This window comes from Mus caroli, unplaced genomic scaffold (assembly GCF_978045245.1).
Source record: "Mus caroli unplaced genomic scaffold, Mus_caroli_1 scaffold_4, whole genome shotgun sequence".
Classification (NCBI taxonomy): domain Eukaryota; kingdom Metazoa; phylum Chordata; class Mammalia; order Rodentia; family Muridae; genus Mus; species Mus caroli.
The window spans coordinates 96,516,382-96,533,786 of record NW_028227259.1 but is presented as its reverse complement, the minus strand read 5'-3'; the positions used below and the strand labels follow the sequence as shown (position 1 = coordinate 96,533,786).

Here is a 17,405-nt window from a genome sequence, read left to right as displayed (position 1 = left end):
TCATCTGTAGAAATCTATTGTCTACTTCATCACGTAGGCTGGTAGGTTCTAGAGAATGAAGGCAGGTTGTAAATTTCTGTTGCACCTTTACCCACTGAGACATCTCATTAGCACTTAGATCTTGACCTAGCCAAACATGCTTATGTCTAGAGTTAGACAATAATAATATAATTAGTAGAAGCCTGTCTTGTTATCATGTAGACAATACTGTTTACTCTTTTCAATTACCTTGTAAAATACATTGCCCCCCCCAGCCCCCAACATTAGTGACTTATAACTAATAAAAGTTGTATAGCAGTGGTGTTGGGGATGTAGCTCTGGAGTAGAGCACACTCTTAACATGAGTGAAAATTAGACTCAACTCTTCAGCACTCTCTACTAAGAAACTGTAGATATTCAAGATGGGTGATGTAATGATTTGATATTTGTATACGTTATATAATGACCAATCAAAATTAATCAGTGCACATACTACCAAACACTATTACCCTTGCATCATGTGTGTGTGTGTGTGCTGGGTGCATTCAGGCTTGCTTGTGGTAAAGACACTTAAGAGATACCCTGGCAAATTATAAATACATAACACAGTATCAGTAATAACAGTCACCAGGCTACAGAGCATACTCCTGGAACTTCCTTGTCTTGGTTGCTTGGTTGCTTTTTGGAGATACAGTCTAGTTGACTCCAGTTAGCCTTAAACTCACTCTAGTTAGGCTGGCCTCAAACTTACTGAACTTCCTCCTTCCAACGGTAGGACATGGGGTTCACCACAACTGGCCTCTTTCACCTTCTAACTGGTGTTTGGGCTCTTTAACCAATATCCTTGCATTTCCCTAGGCTTCCTCCCAGGCAACTGCCATTCCAGTCTCTGCCTCTAGAAATTCTACTCGCTGGACTCCAACCAGTATGTCAGATCAGAGTATGTCTTTTGAATTCTTTTCATTATGTGGAAAACATTATGTTCTCCAGTTTTGTTTATGATGCAAATGGTATAACATCCTTCCTTTTGGTGCTCTATAATATTTATAGTAAATGCATGTGTGCTGCATGTTGTATGATTTACACATGTGAGCTTGTATACATACACCAACCTTTTCTTTATCCACCTCTCATTTGGTGGACACAGATTATTTTCATATCTCGACACAAAGCAGGTATTTTAACCCTCATGTAAAGATGAAGAAACTATATTGAGATGCTGTCTGAAAAATATTTGGACTAGAGAGATGCTTAGCGGTTAAGAGCACTTCATGCTCTTGCAGAGGTCTGACAGCTCACAACCATCTGTAACTTCAGTTCCAGAGAATCCAACACCCTCTTCTGGCCTTCTTGGGTACTGCATGCACATGGTACATATACATGCATACAGACAAAACTCACACAAGCACACCCACATACCGAAAAATAAAATAATAAACTTAAAATATTGCAAGCAAGACTTTTCCCCAAAAGGACTCATCACTTCTAAGATAACCAAACAAGAGGAATCCACCAGTCTTTTAGCCCTGAGTTGTAGGCACAGCTAACAAATGTTACTTAAATTAGCTCTGAGTCTATCAATTTAGGTCCAGAGCACAGGGCTGCTTAGAGCTCCAGCCATACTGGAGATAAGTTACACACCATGTCAGGCAGGATAGGGAGGTGACACTGAGGTGTTAGAAGGGACGGGGTTGGCATGCCGGTCCACTCACCTGCGCACCACCAGCCGGAGGGTCTTGTAGGACCCTTTCACCAGGGAGACAGCCTCTCTCCTGGAACTGCTCAGCGCCACCTCATTGATGTGTATGACTTCGTCCCCAGCTTGCAGTCCGGAGCTCACTGAGTCGGCTTTGCCCCCTTCTTCAATCTGCTCAGAGAGATGAGAGAGAGCCACAGTGACTGTGTGTCCAGCCTGGGTCAGTTCCTTTGTCCTGAGCCATGCCTGGACAGACGCAGAACATGGCAGACCAGCTGCAACCATACCCCTTGCACCTGGCCAAAGTGTAATCTTTAAGAGGTAAAGGGCTGGCCTCTCTGCTCCATATTCTCTAGTACCTGTACTCTGCCCATAGAGGGCGCTCACTAACATTAGCTGAATGGATAAACACAGTTCTGGAGACCACTAACCCAGGGTCCCCTGGACACCCCCTTCCCTCTCCAAATCCACTTGGAAGTTTTTGCTTATTCCTTTAGAAACTGAAGTGGGTTTTGTGTTGGTTGTTTCAACAGAGTCTCATGTAGCCCAGGCTGGCCTTTAATCTGCTATGTAACACAAGAATAAACTTGCAACTCTCTGGTTTCCACTTCCTGAGGGCTGGGATCCATGGGTATCGACAACCACTCTCAATTTGTACCCAAACTGAGGTAGATATATAGCCTCATCCTGGTTGATTAGTTCTCAATAACTCACTTCCCACTTTTTGGTTCAAATTATAATCTGCTGGATAAGCAAAGTGGTATAAATCATGGGATATCATTCAGTCGTGTAACAGAAATGAAAAGAGGCAGAAGTGGCAAGAGGGCAGTGTAAAGAAGCTACATACTCTAATTATATGACATTCTGGAAAAGGTAAAACCACAGAGATGGTGGAAGATCTGTGGTCACCAGAGGTTAGTGGAGTCAGCACAGAAGCCTTCTGGGTAAATGAGACTATTTTGTGTAATGCTGTAATAGTGGAGACATCTGTCAGGCCCTAAAAAGATATACCAAGAGTGGATGCTAATGCTAATGTGGACTTTAGATGATGTGGTGGTTTGATTATGCTTGGCCCAGGGACTAGCACTATTAGGAGGTGTGGCCTTGTTGGAGTAGGTGTGGCCTTGTTGGAGTAGGTGTGGCTTTGTTGGAGTAGGTGTGGCCTTGTTGGAGGAAGTGTGTCATTTTGGGGATGGGCTTTGATACCCTCCTCCTAGCTGCCTGGAAAGCAGCAGTCTTCTCTTTGCATTTGGATAAAGATGTAGAACTCTCAGCTCCTCCTGCACCATGCTTGCCTGGACACTGCCATGCTTCCCGCAATGATGATAATGGACTGAACCTCTGAACCTGTAAGCCAGCCCCAATTAAATGTTGTCCTTATAAGAGTTGCCTTGGTCTTGGCATCTCTTGATAGCAATGGAAGCCCTAAGACAGGTAAGAATGGTGTAAATGTGTGGATGGAGCAGGTGTGTGCAGGTGCAGGAGGCATATGGGCAAAATGGTATCCCCTCGGATTTAGACTTTAAACTGCTCTGTACATAGTATATTTTTGAATTGTTTTAAAAGCCAGGTGGTGGTGGCACACACTTTTAATTCCAAAACTCAGAGACAGAGACAGGCAGATTTCTGAGTTCAAGGCCAGTCTGGTCTACAAAATGAGTTCTGTAACAGCCAGTACTACACAGAGAAACCCTGTCTCAAAACAACAATAAAATAAACACATTTTAAGTTCTGGATGGCTCAGCAGTTAAGAACTCTTGCTCCAAAATCAGCAGAGCTGAGTTTGGATCCTAGCACCTAAGGAACAAGCCTGTTCTTCCCAAAATGACTGTAACCCCAGTTCCAAAGCAGTCAGATGCAGTCTCTGAGAATTAATTGCTGGATCTCAGCATAAGCTACAAACTGTAACCTGAGTTTAGGGAGAGACAACATGTCAAAGGAAAACAATGGAGAGAGATAGAGGATACCTGATGTTCTCTTCGTGCTGCTGTGCTCATGTGTGCATAAATACTCCCCCTCTCCCTCTCTCCCCATCTCTCTCCTCCTCTCTCCCTCTCTCCCTCTCTCTCTCTCCTCTTCCTCCTCTTCCTTCTTCTCTCTCTCTTTCACACACACACACACACACACACACACACACACACGATAAAATAAATACATCTATTTTGTTTGTTTGTTTTCCAGACAAGGTTTCTCTGTATAGCCCTGGCTGTCCTGGAACTCACACCATAGATCAGGCTGGCCTTGAGCTCACAGAGATCTGTCTGTCTCTGCCTCCCAAGGGCTGAGATTAAAAGGATGCACTACCATACCCAGCTGTACTTCTGTTTTGTCAGTTAGACCGACAGGTGGAGGGAGAAAAAACAAGCAATGAGGTCATTGAACAGGTTCATGCTGGGGTGAGCAGGACACTGACCTCGTGCTTTGGGAGCGAACAGAGGGAAATGTTGCTTGGTCCAGCACAGGAGTGCTGGTGGATGGTGATGGGATATCTATTGGTCATGATAAAGTGATGCAAAGAGGGAAGCAAAAGAAACTCAAAGGCTAGGAAACAAAGCCTGGGTCGGGTTTCCCCTTTTTCATAGTTTCTCTGAAGAACTGTTTCTATAGTCAAGACCGTCAACAGATCTTAGGATCCTTAGAATGGACGAAATAGCAATTTGTGTTGCTTTCATAGTTATAAAAATAAAGCTGTAGATTTGTACCTTACCTACTTCCTTTTTTGAACAACAAAAATAGTATATGCTAAAATCTATGTTTTAATTAATTTGCTAGTAAACACTTACATATTGATTACACAGTTAGAGAGAGTGGGGATCATGCACAAAAGTATAAAATTCCCCACCTGCTCGTTCACAGCACTCTGAAGAAGTCACTGCAACTCAGCAGTGAATTTTATGTGCATTTTAAAAAGTTTATTTAACAAAGATGCTATTCCATTTTACACGCCTTGGCAAGCTTCATGGAGAGGTCTGACGGTGATTTGTTACGATCCTGAGCCACATATATACACTCTGAGAGAGCTAAGATTTCTACTCTCTAAGTTTCTGGCTGTTCTACACTGTGCACATGCAAGATGGAGCAGCAAGATCCACTGTGTGAACTGCCAGCCGCAGCTCCTGGCCTACTGAGAAACATCCAAAAGTGGGAGCCATTGTTTCTCATAAGTCGTACAATATGAAGACACTGTCATTCAAAACAGCTCATCACGTTATCGGCTGCATGACACTCGAGAGTGGAGATGTCACGCACTGTCTTTTAGTCCTCTTGTACTAATGGCCATTGCTGCCTATTAAACTTACCTGCCAACCTGTATATCTAGTGCTCTCCACGCATACTAAATAGCCTCCCCAAGGCCTGTGTCAGCAGCTCAAATTTTCCTCCTACCGGGATCTCTCTCCTCTCTCAGCTGGACTGCGGAGCCTTCTCCAAAAGCCACAGCAGCCCACACTGATAACAGCATAGCCAGACTATATGGCCTATTTCTTAGTAGCTATGTGACTTTGAACGTGTGACTCAGCCTCCCCATGCCTCAGTTTCCCCATCTAAATGATAAACATTTACCACATGTATAGTGGGATTAAATGAGCCTAAGGGATAAAGCAGTATCCGGAGCACAGCACTTACTCAGAGGAGTTCAAATACAGTTACGATCCATCGTTTCAGGCCAAGTTCAAGTTCCATCTCCTCCAAAGCTGTCCAGACTTCTCACCAATACCCACCCCAACTCCTTCACCTTGTATTCACCTATGAAGACAGTCCCTGAGGTTGAGAGTGTAGCTAAGTAGCAGAGCTCTTGTCCTGAATACAAAAGGCCCTGGCTTGTGTCCCCAGCACCAAAGAGAGAAGAGCAGAGAAAGTAATGCCCCTCCCCTGCTTTCAGAGACCCAATGAACAAAATAATATAGAAACATAATATGACATTCAAATAATTTAGTTCCTTAGCCAACTTTAACATAATGCCGTATTCCCCACAAGATCACTCAGCAAAGTCATTTATATTTTGTCTATTGTCTGTCCACCTTCCCCAGCTTGAACTGTGAGCCTTTGAAGACAGGACTCAACCATGACTCCATCTGTAATTAGGTCAAAATGTAGGACTTCCTGAGAAAGCACAGCTTTGCGGCTGTAACAAAATACCGAGCAAGTCGATAAGAGATGAAGGTACAGTAATGAACAAGATCAGGCTATCCCCAACGCAGGCTGTGGATCCGAGTTCTGACCACATTATTCACCAACAAATTGAACAAAACAAACCCTAGGAAATGGTCAGTAGTGTATACGAAGATGGAAATCAAGTTATAGGATCAATGGCAGATGAACAGATAAAGACAATCTGGGACATACACAATGGAGTGCCACTCAGCCATGAAGAAGAACGGGATTACGCCATTCTTCAGGTAACTGGAGGCTATCTATCTTGTTCTGAGTGCAGAAAGATGAATATCACACACTTTTTTTTTCATGTGGGGAAATCTCAGGTTTTATAAGGGGTTAATTTGGAAGACAAGGGAGACTAGTGGGACAGGAAGAGGGGCCAGAGAGGGTCACAGAGGCTGAACATGATCAGAGTACATTACATACATGTGAAAATAATACAAAACAAGGAGTCAGGGGGATGCTTCACACCTGTCATCTGTCACTCAGAAAGCCAAGTCAGGAGGCTCATTCCGAGTCCAATACCAACCTGGGCATCCAGAGGTATGTACAGAGATTGCCAAAAATCCATGACAACAAAACATACCTTTATTTTCTACAAGTTAAGAGAGAAGGAAGAGGAAGAGGAGGAGGAGGAAGAGGACGAGGAGGAAGAAGAGGAAGAGGAGGAGGAAGAGGAGGAGGAGGAGGAAGGGGAGAAGGAGGAGGAGGAAGGGGAGAAGGAGGAGGAGGAAGGGGAGAAGGAGGAGGAGGAGGAAGGGGAGAAGGAGGAGGAGGAAGGGGAGGAGGAGGAGGAGGAGGAAGGGGAGGAGGAGGAGGAGGAGGAAGGGGAGGAGGAGGAGGAGGAAGGGGAGAAGGAGGAGGAGGAGGAGGAAGGGGAGAAGGAGGAGGAGGAGGAAGGGGAGAAGGAGGAGGAGGAAGGGGAGAAGGAGGAGGAGGAGGAGGAAGGGGAGGAGGAGGAGGAGGAAGGGGAGAAGGAGGAGGAGGAAGGGAAGGAGGAGGAGGAGGAAGGGGAGAAGGAGGAGGAGGAGGAAGGGGAGGAGGAGGAGGAGGAGGAGGTTCATTGTGGAGTTTCCTTCCTGTACAGTCATGACTGAGATGAAAGCAAACATTAGGAAGGAAAGTTGGGATGTGACCCAGAGGACTAAGCCACATTCCAAGCCCCCATCCCCCCACTTTCTATATTTACAGAGTCCCCCAGAAACTCTTCACTTTTACTACACTTTTAGGTTTGAACTGCTTACTTTTTATTGCTTTCTAAACTTAAAAAAAAACTAATTAATTAACTTATTTATTGAAATAAGTTCTAACTAGATAACTCTGTCTGGCCTGGAACTCACAGACACCCACCTGTATTTGTCTCCTTAGTTCTGGGATTAAAGGTGTGTATTACCACACTCCAGAAAAAAAAAATATTTCTACTGTTTAATGTTTTGTGGTGCTGGGGCTGGGACCTACACAATGGTAGGCAGGTGCAGCTTTAATTCCATCCTTAGCCCAATATGTTTACTTTAATTTTTTTATTTTAATTTTTTTAAGATTTATTTATTTGTTATTTATATGAGTACACTGTAGCTGTCTTCAGACACACCAGAAGAGGGCATCAGATCCCATTACAGATGGTTGTGAGCCACCATATGGTTGCTGGGAATTGAACTTAGGAGCTCTGGAAGAACAGCCAGTGCTCTTCACCACTGAGCCATCTCTCCAGCCCTTTAATTTTTAAAGATTTATTTATTTTATGTATATGAATACACTGTCACTCTCTTCTGACACACCAGAAGAGGGCATCAGATCTCATCACAGATGGTTGTGAGCCACCATGTGGTTGCTGGGAATTGGACTCAGGCCCTCTGGAAGAACAGTCAGTGCTCTTAACCACAAAGCCATCTCTCCAACCCCCCAAGTCAACTCTTATAAAGGAAAACATTTATTTGGGGCTGGCTTACAGGTTCAGAGGTTTAGTCCATTATCATCATGGTGGGAAGCATGGCAGCATCCAGGCAGACTTGATGCTGGAGGAGCTGAGAGTTCTACATCTTGATAGAAGGAAGCAAGGTAGGAGACTGGATTCCACAGTGGGCGGAGCTTGAGTATAGGAGACCTCAAAGCCCACCCACACAGTGACACACTTCCTCCAATAAGGCCACACCTCCTACTAGTGTCACACCCTATGGGTTAAGCTTTCAAATATTTGAGTCTATAGGAGCCAAGTCTATCCAAACTACCACACCCTGAATGTATATATGTACATTATGTGCATACCTGAGGCCTAGAGATGTCACAAGTTTTCAGATTCCCTGAGACTGGAGTTACAGACCATTGTGAGTGTTGGGAACAAACCTGAGGTCTTTCTCAAGAATAACAAGTGCTCTCAACCCCTGAGCCAATGCTCTAACTCCCCACATGCTTACTCTTAAAAAGTTAATTAACATGATAATTTATGAAACTGGAGAAGCAGAGGCCGAGATAATGTTTTGAAATGGTATTTCTTTGTAAAACACTAGTTGGGCACTTACTTAGACTTGCGTGCTTTTGTTTTGCGTTGCTGGGGGAGAACCAGAGGCTCATGCCTGTCACTAGTTACACCCGAAGCTTCTACTTCTTGCTTTGATTCTCCAGCATCACCACACAGTCTCTGGGTGAGTCATGGTGTCTTAGGGTTTTAATTATCTCCAGAGATACTTTGAGGTCTTTGCTCCAACATGGATCTTTTGTAAGCCCTTGGCTTTTATTTTCAGCTTCTTGCTCTCTATTCTTTTGTGTTCTTCCACTATAACAGGTGTTCTTATCAACCCAAACAGACCCTGTCCATCTCTACCTACCCCTCCTACGAATAGCTCCTGCCCATCTTGAGACAAGCCTTTATTTTGTTATCATTCTGATCATTCCACATTTCCAGCACTTAAACTCCAAAGTCAGAAACTTAGGAGAGAGAGAGAAAAAGAGAGAGAGGGACAGAGACAGAGACAGAGAGAGACAGAGAGGGAAAGAAAAAGACTTATCCATTCACCCATCCCACACATGTTTTTGAGCACCTAACATTTCCAGGCATTCTCTTGGACCCGGGAAATAACCTGTATCCTCTCCTCTTCCCCGGAGTTTACATTCTAGCATATTTTTAGTATAGATCACATCTTTGTCCGTAACTAAAAATGCTGGTGCCAGAGAGGCAGGCTGGTAAAAACAGGGCTGGATTTTTCCCTTATCTTAAAGGCACTTCAACTGAGCCATGTAAGCAAGCCTCCCTGGAAGGTCAGGCAATTTCCAGGAAAGGGAGGGGGACTCTGGGAAGCCTGCTGGGTGCCTGGATCTACCCAGGCCTGTATCCCAAAACGGGTGTCTCACCCAAAAGGCCTACCCTGGGTTTTGAATGAAGCTAGTTTCACAAGTGTTGATTACCACGTTTCAGCCATTTAGGGAAAATAAAGGTGGCTGTTTTGTCTGATACTGCCTTAGGATGTCAATGGCCCCTCCTACCTCAGGGCTGAGGGCTCTTCCCTGCCTGGCTATCACGATGTCAGCTGACACAATGTTTGTTGATGGTTTGGTAATAAACATGGTTGCCATGCAAGTTGAAGCTACTGACTAGAACAAAACTATCACTATTGTCTCTATTTATCATAACAAATGATAAAATGAACTGTTGATGCAAACTGATAGCAGCCAAGTAAGCTTGTATGTGTGTGTCTGTCTGACTGACTGTCTGTCAGTCTGTCTGAGTATGGATTTGTGGGCAGGAGTGCTGGTGCTGGAGGAGGCTAGAGGCATAAGATTCCCCGAGGCTGGAGTTACAGGTGCTTGTGAGCCATGTGATGTGGGTGCTGGGAACTAAATTCTAACCCTTTGGAAGAACAACCCATAGTTGTAACCTCTGAGCCATCTCCTCAACTCCGAAGCTCATGTGATTATTTACAGTATCTAAAATCATTGTCATGACTACAAAAAAAGAATATTCACAATCTTCAAAGAGAATATTCCCTCTAACCCCATGCAGTGCTGACACTGTCCGTCCAGATTCACTGGGGAAAAAGCTTATTATTTTAAACTTTGGACTGATATATTGGCAGCTAACAAGGTCGCTGGCATTCTTTATCCAGTTTCACCTGCATAGAATTTACTTACTCCAGGAATGTGATTGTCACCAGGTTAAAGAGCTTTAAAGAGCTTCAGATAGCACCAGGCAATGCTGACTAGGAGATCCCCAAGCCAGCAAAGGAGGTGGAGATGCACACATGGGCGCCCACAACATAAATGTGCTTCTCTCTCCCCTGAAATCCTACATTTATCTACACCTACAGAAATTAGTTGAATTGATTTTAATCATTTTTAAATGGCATTTTATTTGTGTGTGCGTGCACATGTGGGGTGTGTTGGAGGGATTTCGGGAGTCAGTTCCCTCTTTGTAGTGGAAGATAGCACGGTCTCACTTCAGAGATCTATCTGATCTCTGTGTTTTCTTTGGTTGGTAGTTTAGTCCCTGGGAGCTCTGAGGGTACTGGTTAGTTCATATTATTGTTCCTCCTATGGGGCTACAAACCCCTTCAGCTCCTTGGGTCCTTTCTCTAGCTTGACCTATAACTTTTCTTGCGTGTCTTCCTTATCACCTGTCTCTCACTCAAATATCAGTCTATGAGAAGTCTGGCTGATGCCTGTCTTAATTTGTCCCCAGCACGCAGAACAGTGCAGGAACCAAGATTAGTGTCCAGTATTCATCATCTAGTTAAGCACCGTGTCATTGCCATAGCAACCAGGTGTTGTTGGGTGCCTCAGATTTCAATAACGGTACTATCTCTACCGGACTGTAAAGTTAGTGCACGCACTTGGTTTATAACAAATGTCCATAAATTCTCAGCTACAGAACAGAATGCTGATGCTCAGAGGGTGAAACGGCTTGTGTGTGCATGGCTGAACATTAGGAAGAGGAAAGAGCTGAGGTAGAGTTCCAGACAGACTCCAAAGCCCACATCCTCCAGTCTGCTGCCTCTGAGAACCTCTCAAGATCTTTGTCCCAGACTAATACTTCTTCACTTGTCAGTCTAATCCCTCAAGTGCCCAAGAAACCCTACACTCTACATTTCTGTGTCCCGATCCTTCTCTTTCAGAAGTCCTAAGAACTGGAAACCTATTACATAAGCTTATAGATTTAACAGCAGTCACAGATCATCCATGGGAAAGCAAGCTGGCATCCACCGCCCCAGCGGTAGGGAGGTGTGGCTATGCAAAACCGAACACATAACACCTTCTGCTTAATCTCATCTCTATCTGGGGTCTGATTGGAATCCAGCACATCCTGCAGAGGGCAATCACACCTGAATTTCACGGCTCTGCGGTGTCTCAACTTAAGAGGTTCCTTTCCCTTTCCTTGCAACTCTTTCCTGCATACTGGAATGATGGAGCTCCAGGGAGGGCAGGGTAGTTCAGTAGAGCTACAGTTCATGGAGTGTTCTGTGCAGTCTGTTTGCTACTTTCTTGGTGACTTGAGAACAAGGGTATTCTCTGTTAAGAGCAATAACTGCACTAAAGTGATAAGCAAGATACCAAGATAAAGGATTGTGTGCTTAGAATGCAAAGCGCCCCACCATGAGCTTGTATGTTTAAATACATAGTCCCTAGGCAGTGGTGATATTTGGGAGGGTTGTGACACTTTTAGGAGGTGGGGCCTCACTTGAGGAAGTGTGTTGCTGGAGGTGGGTCTTCTGGTTTTACAGCCCAGCACCACTTCCTGTATGCTCTCCATTTCCTAAGTAACTAGTCACTTTACCCACTTCTTGTCTCCCCTCCCCCAACTTGAGAGATGTACAACCTCAGTTAGCCTAAGGACTGATAAACCTTTTCAGTCCCTAAATGGCTTCTTGTCAGGTATTCGGTCATGGTAACAAGCAGAGTGATACATCGTATTTGGTAGATTAAAAAAGTAAAGAACCTTTCGACTGTTCCGAATGTTACATTCTGTTCTCTGGGAATCAGTGTTACTCTTAACTCACTGGGTATTCTTGGTTTTGAACTGCACAGGAAGTGTGGACAATGAGATAAATACAAAGTTCTTTCCAAAATCTGTACTTGGCTCTCATGTTCTATGAAACTACACACAGCCTTTTGAGGGACCCAGAATTAACTGCTGGGCTATAAACAAACAGAAACGGTTCTGTGAACCGAATGGCATAACAGTGGTCCTGTAGTGATGCCTCCCATTGCCTACCTGCCTCTCTTTCAATGATGGATCACCAGGATTCTTGATTGAGGATTCCTCCTCTGGGCCATTCAGTGTTATGTCTCATGGGTTAGGACAGTTGCCTGGCATTCATGAATCCTATGCTCTAATCCCAACTTTGTCCTTCCGTAACAGGACCCTGGATGGGCCTTGAATCTATAAACCATGGACACTGTCTCTTCTGTACTATGGGACAGAGATTTACACACAAGAATGCGTGCCTCACACTATAGAATTCTACAGGTTTCTTTAGATTGGAATACATGTGTACTGCTTAGTATGTGTGGGGATTTGAAAAAAGCATGGCTTCCATAGGCTCATAGATCTGCATGGTTGGTCTAGAGAAAGGGAGTGGCACTATTTGAAAGGATTAGGAGGCTCAGCCTTGTTGGTATAGGAGGCGTGGCCTTGTTGGTATAGGAGGCGTGGCCTTGTTGGGTTAGGAGGTGTGGCCTTGTTGGGTTAGGAGTGTATCATTGGTAGTGGGCTTTGAGGTCCCAGGCCCCACACCCTTCCTCTCTTAGTCAGTGGATCAGGATGCAGCTCTGTGCTACTTCTCCAGCCTCCTGTCTGCCTGTGTGTTGCTGTGTTTCTCACCATGATAATGAACTGAACTTCTAACTCTGTAAGTCAGCCATCAAATACATGCTTTCTTTTATAAGAGTTCACCTTGGTCAGCATGTCTTTTCGCAGCAACAGAACACTAAGACAGTATGAAAGATCATGTAAAAACTTGCTTTTTGTTATTTTTTTCTTTTTAAGATAAGAGGTGTATTATTCTCCCTAAGTTTAATAGCCTACATGGAAAGCAACAAAATGGGGAAGAGGCAGCGTGATGGATAAAGACTAGATGCTCTGGGTTTGGACCAGCACAGGATGGATTCCCCCCTCCCCACATTGATGTACATCTTTTCTGAACATGCATTTTCTTACCTAATACAGGACCATGCAGGGCCTTGGGTGTGGGGGAAAGAGGGGGGTGGGAGAGAACCCGAGCCCTGCCAGAGTTCTAGTGCTCTGGACAGGCAGATGCGGGAGGACTGTGCATGCTTTCCACGCAGCTCCAGGTGGGCATCTGACTGTATTAAGCCACTGACCCAACACGGCGGGTGGTGGACAAAGGGCAGCCCCAGGTACCAGGTCAGCCTCCGGCATCCCATGCCAGATACAGCGGGAGGAGCAGAGAACAGAATAGGGCCCCAGGGTGGCACTCTGCCTGGGGAGAGGGGCCGCTGGATGGTTCCCACGCAGGCGAGAGTCCTTGGTCAGGTCCGTGGCTGAAGCACAGGATGACCTTCGAGCAGGAGGTTAGACATGGCTCATTAAGAAAAAGCCCATCCTATCCTTTAAGCATGGCAGGCCTTGATGATCAGAGACAGTCTATGGTTTTAGAGCTTTATTGTAGGAAGGCAGGGAGAAAGGAGAGAAGGTAAAAAGAGAGACTGGCCATGGCCACGTGGAGAGAGGGAAAGAAAGAAAGAGAGTTAGACAGTAAGAAAGTTGAGGGCTAAAAAGGAGGGAGGCGGGGCCAAGCAGTCCCTCTTATAGTGGGCTGGGCTATCTGGCTGTGGGGAGGAGCATACCTGGCTATAGTCACGTAACTGTGAGGGTGGAGTCTAGCCAGAATGCCAGAAGCTTGGGACATTGTCTGTGTGACTGATAGCCATAGACCTCTCCTGTGGGGACTGTGGGGGCAGTAACTTTGACAGGAGCCAGGGGTCCAGGAGACATGATCGAATGCCATGTAAGTGGAAATTACCACCCACCAGGTTCCACCAGGGTTCAAGACCTAAGCTCGACTGGAGACCAGGCTGTTTGTGCATAGCCCATTGCCCCAGAGGACCACAGGACAAACAACACTAAAGTTGTGTGAGGGTCATGTGAGGAAAGACATAGGAAGTTCTTTCATAGGTCAAAGGTTACTGAGGCACGCCTCATGGACTGCACAACCCCCTTCAGTCATCTTTATGCTTCTCTGACCATTTACAGCACAAGAAGGTCATGTCATGTTAGCATCTGAAGCCATCAGGGGAACAAGCTGATGGAGAGGGCAGAGGTTATTTTCCTAAAGTTCTAAACCGAGCATTAATCTGATTTATAAAGGCACAGACAGGAGGGAGGCAGTCTTACTATCAGAAGGAAGTTTGTGTTTCCCAGAGAGGTCCCAGGATGCGAGGTCACTCAGCACCACCCACACGGGAGCAGCTGACTGAGCCCCACAGCCTCTGAAAACCCAGTCAGGCTGAAGTCCTTGATTTTCTGCTCATCAAGAGGGAAGATCTGAAGGCAAAGCTAGACAATGGCCAAGCTTCACCAGGGCATCCACGCCCACTCAGCTTTCCTCAAAGCAAGAGAAGTGCCCAGACTCCAGCTTCTCCAAGGTGCTTGATTCCAATAAAACCATGTTGGGGTAACTAGAAAGTTGAGCAGTCTGTATCCAACTCGGTTTGTTTATTTATCCTTCTCAGCTTACAATGGAGTTGAGGCACTCCTTAGCAACACACAAGAACAGAGGAAGCAGCCAAGGGAATCTGAGCAAAATGAAAACATAATAAATGAAGCAGCAAGGATCCACTCCGTGGGTGGGGGATTTTCATTACCCATGAGTATTCGTTATTCATGTGCCTATTGGTCCATGGTTCTGTGAGGAGGGAGAGTCAGCCTCACTCACAGATAGTCACAACTGCTGAAAGCAGCTGTGACCTTATCTACTCCACAGCCCCTGGTGTCCAGCATCATGTCCAGCAGTCCCACCATGGTCAGCTTGGACGTGAGATGGCAGACAATTCAACAAGCCCACGGTAGTTAACCCAGGATATAATTATCCAATGGTTAGCCAATGCTATGATTATACAGTGGTGTGGAGCTAACCAATAGCATAGTGAACCTGGATATCTTTCTAAAAAAAGGTGGAATACAAAAGCTAAAACATTATCTTAAAAGTATGTAAAGAAGTCAGGATGGAAAATAGCCATCTTTGTACAGAGGATATCTTGTGCATTGTATGGATGCACCACATGTCAATTCAAAGGCCTACGGTCTATGACTTAGACAGGAAATGGGAGGTAGGACATTCAAGAGGAGAAAGAATTCTGAGATAGAGCTGAACCGGAGATCTGCCAGGAAGATGTGAGGAGAGGGACGCATGGTACCTGAGCACAGGTAACTAGCCACATGGCAGAATGCAGACTAGAATAAATGGGCTTTTTAAGTTCTTTCTAGTCATAGAAGAGCCTAGCTATATAGTCAAAGTATTAGTAAATATATTTTGAGTCTGAATATTCTGAAAATATGGGTCTGGGAAAAAGAACCAGGGCCTAACTTCAATGATCCTTCAATATTCCAGGATTAGCCAGGGCTGTAATTGTAAATTATTTTATTTTTATTATTATTATTTTACTAAGTAAAGTTAAAGATACTTGTTTTCATAGATGTTCATTTTGATTTTCAACTTTCTATCATTTGAGATCACATTTTGGTCATTGTTTTAAAGCATGACAAACTTTGCTACTAACTCCCTGGAGTGCTCCATGACACATATTTGGCTCTAAGCCTCATGGAGACAAAAGCCAAAAGTAAACGTTTATTTATCAAACAGTGAGGCACTGTGGGACACAGGGATGGTACTTTCAAGTTGGCCACTGGGGAAGTCTCAAGCCATTAAGAAGTCCAAGAAGGCAGAGATGGTCCTTCTCAATTCCCTTGTTTTCTTTAACAGTATCAAAAACTAGCTGTCTAGGCTGGAGACACGGCTCAGCGGTTAAGCACACCGGCTGTTCTTCTAGAAGTCCCGAGTTCAATTCCCAGAAACTACATGGTGACTCAACCATCTATAATGAGATCTGGTCCTTCTTCTGGCCTGCAGGCATACATGTAAGCAGAATACTGTATATATAATAAACCTTAAAAACAAACAAACAAACAAACTAGATGTCTGATGAACCTAGTGGTGTCATTAATACTGTTCATTGAGAATTCCTAAGGGTGGGTCTGATGGCACAGGATGCCAGCTACTCTGTAAGCTAAGGTAGGAAGACTGCAAGTTCAAGGCTAGACTGGGTCACTTAGTGAGACTTTGTCTTAAAATAAATAAATATTTAAAAGCTGGAGTCATAGGTCAGTGACAGAGTGCTTACATAAGCATTCAGGAGGCCCTGAATTCAATCCTTAATACTTAAAAAAAAAAAAATAGTTCCCAGCTTCCCACCTTGGCCACAGTCTGAGACTAGAAGCTGGGCAGTAGCCATTTCTGTTTTGTTTTTGTTTTTGTTTTTGTTTTTGTTTTTGTTTTTTTACAGGAAACCATGTTGCCTCTACTTCTCCAGGTGTTCTTTCCTTGGGCACAGTGACTGACAATGTTGGAATAGACAGTAGAGGCTAGTCATTCTGTCACTTAGGGTTGAGTAGCTAGGTGAACTGCTGTCCTGCAGACATGCTATGAACATAAAGAATGAGCAAGGAACAGGAGTTGGGGAGGTGCTTGTTGTGAAAGCATGAGAACCCAGGTTCAGATCCCAGCACCCACATGACTTCCCAGTGGGCACAATGTCCTGCTTTTAACTCCAGCTCTGGGACGCTGAGATAGGAGATCCTAGGAGCAAGCTGGGTCCGGGACTAGAACTATCTATCGGAGAGCACTAGGCTTGACTGAGAGAGCCTGCCTCAGTGAATAAAGTGGAGGGCTATCAAGGAAGAAACTGGTTGCCAGCCTTTGCCTGTGTGTGTGTGTGTGTGTGTGTGTGTGTGTGTGTGTGTATGTGTGTGTGTGTGTGTGTGTTGTGTGTATGTACATGTACCTATATATACATATGTTACCACATATATGTGATCATACACACATGTATACATACCACATACAGGCAACATGAAAACAAAAAGTAGAAGCAAGAGATAAACTTGTGTTTAAGCCAACAGGGCTTCCATTTCTGTTCCATTCAGACAGAAAACCATGATAAATGGTTCTTTAAATCTAAAGGCATTTATTTCTATTCTATAACCATTTCTGAAATAATTCCAGGAGTCTTATTCCATGTTCCTAAAAGAGACCTTCTGCATTATCCTAGTTTGTTTACATTTAAGGCAAACAATGTTTTTAGTCCATCCTGTATATATCTAATCACAGACCAGCTATTATTATGTATATAGATAAAATATATAAGACATGGAAGCTAGACAGATGGTATACACTCCTGTAATTCCAGCAATCTGGAAACACTGGCAAGAGAAACGCAGTTTTGAGGCAGTCAGAACCAGAGTGAGTTCTGGGCAGACTGGGTTATATAACCAGACCCCTTCTCAAAACAAATCAGTACAAAAGGATGAGAATTTCTTACTAGCCACATCAACAGAGCTGGGTTCTTT

The 17,405-nt window shown here is 44.5% G+C and overlaps 1 protein-coding gene across 1 annotated transcript in view; it reads right to left on the bottom strand.

The window, feature by feature from the left end:
- The window catches only part of Shroom3 (shroom family member 3), a 287,935-nt gene that overhangs the window by 184,631 nt on the left and 85,899 nt on the right, over positions 1–17,405 (bottom strand). The window contains exon 2 of the mRNA XM_029477237.2: positions 1,692–1,846. Coding sequence (XP_029333097.1) covers positions 1,692–1,846 — 155 coding nt within the window. The remainder of the gene's footprint in view (positions 1–1,691; positions 1,847–17,405) is intronic.